We start from the raw sequence: 5330 nt of genomic DNA, 5'->3' as shown, positions 1-5330 counted from the left end.
GCCCAAAAAAATAACTTTTTGCTGTGTGTAAACTATTTAACTACTAGAATGCTGAAAAGGCCGCTAACATTTTTTATATCGGTACCGGGTTTTTGGCAAGGAAAATATTGGATATCAGTATTGGCCAAAAATGTAATATCGGTGCATCCCTACTACCAATCTATACATTGTCTGCAAAAGGTACCAATCTAGGGCCCTATTCCTTGGGACAGTTTCACTTGAACATGCTTTTATGTCCAGGACTATACTTAAAATCCCACAATGTATGCAGGCAATCCTCCTATTTGTTCCCTTCAGTTTAGTGCACCCTTTAAGGACAGTCCCGAGCTATTCCGCAACATATTTTAGCTCACCCCTTTAATATCAGGAGTTGGATGCAATAACGTTTGTTGATTTCAGTTTATTGCCCTCAATGAATTGTTGTGACGATGACTATACAGTTTCCGTTTGATGTCTAAAAAAAGTATGAATGTATGTACTTGTAAGTCGCTCTGGATAAGAGCGTCTGCTAAATGACTTAAATGTAAATGTAAATGTCTACAGGTAAATGTGAGTAGTACGCCATCTTGTGGAACATTGGGAAATGTCCTTCAGGAAACTTGACGGTTCCAGTGACGCGAATGACGTACAACACAAGGTCAAAGTTTACATGTGCAACGTCACGAAAGGAACACAGTTGAAACGTAAACTCCCAAAGAAAACATACATTTCTGCGTGACATGTGCATGATTTAACGTTTCATTTAGCGGTTTTAATTAAACAGGATACAATGCAGATGCTTTGAATGCATATCGAGCCGTACAGTAGTAGGTGGTCATTTTTTAAACTTTGAGTTACGAATTCGCAGCGGAGCTAGCGAGCTAACGTTAGTTTGCTAGCCATGGATCCGCTAGACATAGTAATGGACGAAGTGGCGTTGGAGGGACTGGACGGGGTTACTATCCTCTCTCTGTGGATTCGGTTGGAAAAGAGGAACCCTGCTTTCCCACGGAATCTAGACTCGTACACTAAAGAGTTCATTTGGAAATCCTTGGTATCGAACCACGAAGTCAACTTCTACGAGCTGCCGCAAGAGAGAGCGGATGTCTTGCTCGTCGACAGGTAGGTTGGAGTTGTCTTAAGCGTCGATCACACGTACAGTGTCATTACGAAAAATGGGACGGAGCGTCATCTGGATATGTGTGCAACAAAAGTTCAACATTCACCTTCTGCCACCATTTCTGTCAAGCCGTCGACGCATACTTTAGATAAATCCAACGAATGCACTGCAACGCAGCGTTCCATTGGAATTAATGTACTTCTGGTGTACCAAAATGCATTGACACTGTCGGCGTGATCCAGCCGTTACTTGTCTAGCTACTTCAGTACGTTCAAAACAAATGAGAAATTGGAGAGAAAAAACTAGCTCCAACTGCGAAAATTTGTTTTGAACTTGGATTTGCCAGTTCCCAACATCAGTCCTGCTATACATTTTCCCTATGTCGTACATTTATAGCGTTATGGCATTGTTTGATAGATAGCCTATGAATTTGAAACAAACTAACTAGCTAGTAAAATCATTCAGAAGCCCTGACACCAAAGCTGACACTACTAACTAGTTAACTAACCTTGATGGCTAAATATCTAGCCATGCTCGGTGCCAAATGTTCAGTTAGCTGCATGCAAGTTGCCAATGCCACTATTCCCTCTCCATGCCGTACGTCTGTCCTTCAGGTTTGCAGACATAGATCCTGACACAGGGATTCAGGAAGCATCCTGTTGGGACAGAGTGGACTCCTACCCTGTCCAGGTCTTATTGGATGATAAGAGTGGAATCCAGGGCTCGTGTGTCTTCTTCAAGGAGAGGAGAAACGTCACCCCACTCATCCGCACCACCAACCTGACGCCATGTGTAACGTTAGAGGACGCCTTTAAAAGGTGGGAGAAACTGGCTGAAGAGGAATCCGTGTGTGTGTGTGTGTGTGGGTGTGTGTGTGGGTGTGTGTGTGTGTGTGGGTGTGTGTGTGGGTGTGGGTGTGGGTGTGGGTGTGGGTGGGTGGGTGGGTGGGTGGGTGGGGGGGGATTCAAGATATCTCTAAGACATTCATACCCAGCTGGTCCCAATTCCTCCACCTCTCCTTGGCCGCAACCCTTCAGTGTAGGTTTGGGGCGGTATCCAGATCTTCATTCCGTGTCTGTACCATACAGTATACGGTGTTATCGGAAGTGCACACAAAGGGTGCTATTTGACACACAAACTATTTAGGTGTAATGGATGTGAAATGGCTAGCTAGTTAGCGGTGATGCGCGCTAGCAGCCTTTGTCGGTTACGTCACTTGCTCTGAAACCTTGCTCTGCAAGGGCCGCGGCTTTTGTGGAGCGATGGGTAACGATGCTTCGTGGGTGACTGTTGTTGATGTGTGCAGAGGGTCCCTGGTTCGCGCCCGAGGTCGGGGCGAGGGGACGTACTAAAGTTATACTGTTACATAGGCAACAGGGATCTTGATCCAGGAGGGGATTAAATGTCTCTAGTCTGAGTACCAGTCTTTTTTTTAGCTAACATTCCACTCCTTGTCATTGCCGAGGAGACTCGCCTTTCGGCAATCTCAATGTTCAATATGCAGCTAGATTTACGCCGGAGTTGCTCATTGGTTGTTAAATGACATTGATATTTTCCAGGACAACATGTAGAGCCTAAAGAATATAATTAGAATTATAACAGTGAAAAACAAACACTTAGCTGTTAGCTAGGCAAGCTGTTGTATTTTGATAGCTGTTAGCTAGGCAAGCTGTTGTATTTTGATAGCTGTTAGCTAGCCACGCTGTTGTATTTTGATAGCTGTTAGCTAGCCACGCTGTTGTATTTTGATAGCTGTTAGCTAGCCACGCTGTTGTATTTTGATAGCTGTTAGCTAGGCAAGCTGTTGTATTTTGATAGCTGTTAGCTAGCCACGCTGTTGTATTTTGATAGCTGTTAGCTTGGCATGCTGTTGTATTTTGATAGCTGCTAGCTACATTTACATTTATATTTAAGTCATTTAGCAGACGCTCTTATCCAGAGCGACTTACAAGTACATACATTCATACTTTTTTTGTACTGGCCCCCCATGGGAATCGAACCCACAACCCTGGCGTTACAAGCGCCATGCTCTACCAACTGAGCCACACGGGACCAACCTGTTGGTTGTTGTTGTTGTTTTGAAATATGAATATGTTACACTACATTAATACAATGGGATACATTGTATTAATGTATTAAGCTAGGCACGCTGTTGTATTTTGATAGCTGTTAGCTAGGCAAGCTGTTGTATTTTGATAGCTGTTAGCTAGGCAAGCTGTTGTATTTTGATAGCTGTTAGCTAGGCAAGCTGTTGTATTTTGATAGCTGTTAGCTAGGCAAGCTGTTGTATTTTAATAGCTGCTAGCTAGGCAAGCTGTTGTATTTTGATAGCTGTTAGCTAGGCAAGCTGTTGTATTTTGATAGCTGTTAGCTAGGCAAGCTGTTGTATTTTGATAGCTGTTAGCTTGGCAAGCTGTTGTATTTTGAGGCTTAAAATCAAAGGAAAGACATTTTGTGGTTGGAATTGCAGCATGTATTTAGTTTGAGAATTTTGACATGAGTTTGATTTTTGTAACACATTTGAATTTGTATTCTTATAAATGTATGAAATTTAAATAAAATAAAAGCCAATATTTTGATAATTATTGTGATTGGAGGATAGCTGTGAGGGGTTATCGAATCACGATCAACTCCTCTTTTCTCCTCGTGCCCATTAATGACAGAATGTTTATATTTGAAGATGGCAGAAAGGCCAGTCTGTTTGGCAATGACAAAGAGAGGCAAGGAGTGGCTTGTTAGCTGAAGAAGCTGTTACTCAGACTGTTATGTCTCTGCTGTAATCAAGAAGTTTGGTCTTAACAAGTTAGCAAACCAAATGCATAGCTGGATCCCTGAGCTGGATCTCATTTGACACTTATAGTTATACTTCGTTATCGTTATAAGCAGTGGCGGAGCACGCACGCAAGGCAGTATTGAAAATCATACCATGGGTGTTTCGAAATGCCCCCCCGTATGCTATATAAACGGTATATCGCCCAAGCCCACTTCAATGTTTGTACATATGTAAGGTGGAAGCAATAAACTGGTGCACATTGGTGATATAAACGATAAACAGACACTAAACATCCTCTACTCCACTGTTGACCTATCTAGACCCTAAACATCCTCTACTCCACTGTTGACCTATCCAGACCCTAAACATCCTCTACTCCACTGTTGATCTATCCAGACCCTTCAGTCCTCTACTCCACTGTTGACCTATCCAGACCCTAAACATCCTCTACTCCACTGTTGATCTATCCAGACCCTAAACATCCTCTACTCCACTGTTGACCTATCCAGACCCTAAACATCCTCTACTCCACTGTTGACCTATCCAGACCCTAAACATCCTCTACTCCACTGTTGACCTATCCAGACCCTAAACATCCTCTACTCCACTGTTGACCTATCCAGACCCTAAACATCCTCTACTCCCCTGTTGACCTATCCAGACCCTAAACATCCTCTACTCCACTGTTGACCTATCCAGACCCTAAACATCCTCTACTCCACTGTTGATCTATCCAGACCCTAAACATCCTCTACTCCACTGTTGACCTATCCAGACCCTTCAGTCCTCTACTCCACTGTTGACCTATCCAGACCCTAAACATCCTCTACTCCACTGTTGACCTATCCAGACCCTAAACATCCTCTACTCCACTGTTGACCTATCCAGACCCTTCAGTCCTCTACTCCACTGTTGATCTATCCAGACCCTAAACATCCTCTACTCCACTGTTGACCTATCCAGACCCTAAACATCCTCTACTCCACTGTTGACCTATCCAGACCCTAAACATCCTCTACTCCACTGTTGACCTATCCAGACCCTAAACATCCTCTACTCCACTGTTGATCTATCCAGACCCTAAACATCCTCTACTCCACTGTTGACCTATCCAGACCCTTCAGTCCTCTACTCCACTGTTGACCTATCCAGACCCTAAACATCCTCTACTCCACTGTTGACCTATCCAGACCCTGCAGAGACGCTAACATTGTACCCAAACCGGCCGCGCGCAAAATGATTTTGTCCCCCCCCCCACAACAGACGCGATCACAACACGCAGGTTGAAATATCAAAACAAACTCTGAACCAACTATATTAATTTAAGGACAGGTCGAAAAGCATTAAACATTTATGGCAATTCAGCTGGCTAACTTGCAGTTGCTAGTTAATTTGTCCTGGGATATAAACATTGAGTTGTTTTACCTGAAATGCACAAGGTCCTCAACTCCAACAATT

At 43.5% G+C, this 5330-nt stretch overlaps 1 protein-coding gene and 1 non-coding gene across 2 annotated transcripts in view; one reads left to right on the top strand and one right to left on the bottom strand.

Moving 5' to 3' along the window:
- The first annotated feature begins 640 nt into the window (after positions 1 to 640).
- LOC129846188 (general transcription factor 3C polypeptide 1-like) overlaps positions 641 to 5330 on the top strand; it is a 32962-nt gene continuing 28272 nt past the window's right edge. Inside the window, exons 1-2 of the mRNA XM_055914158.1 lie at positions 641 to 1101; positions 1714 to 1917. Coding sequence (XP_055770133.1) covers positions 881 to 1101; positions 1714 to 1917 — 425 coding nt within the window. The 5' untranslated portion in view covers positions 641 to 880. The remainder of the gene's footprint in view (positions 1102 to 1713; positions 1918 to 5330) is intronic.
- On the bottom strand, positions 3078 to 3153 carry trnat-ugu (transfer RNA threonine (anticodon UGU)). Its single transcript has one exon. It is a non-coding gene; the product is annotated as a tRNA-Thr (tRNA).

This window comes from Salvelinus fontinalis, unplaced genomic scaffold (assembly GCF_029448725.1).
Source record: "Salvelinus fontinalis isolate EN_2023a unplaced genomic scaffold, ASM2944872v1 scaffold_0474, whole genome shotgun sequence".
Lineage (NCBI taxonomy): Eukaryota > Metazoa > Chordata > Actinopteri > Salmoniformes > Salmonidae > Salvelinus > Salvelinus fontinalis.
This window is presented reverse-complemented; position numbering and strand designations above follow the sequence as displayed.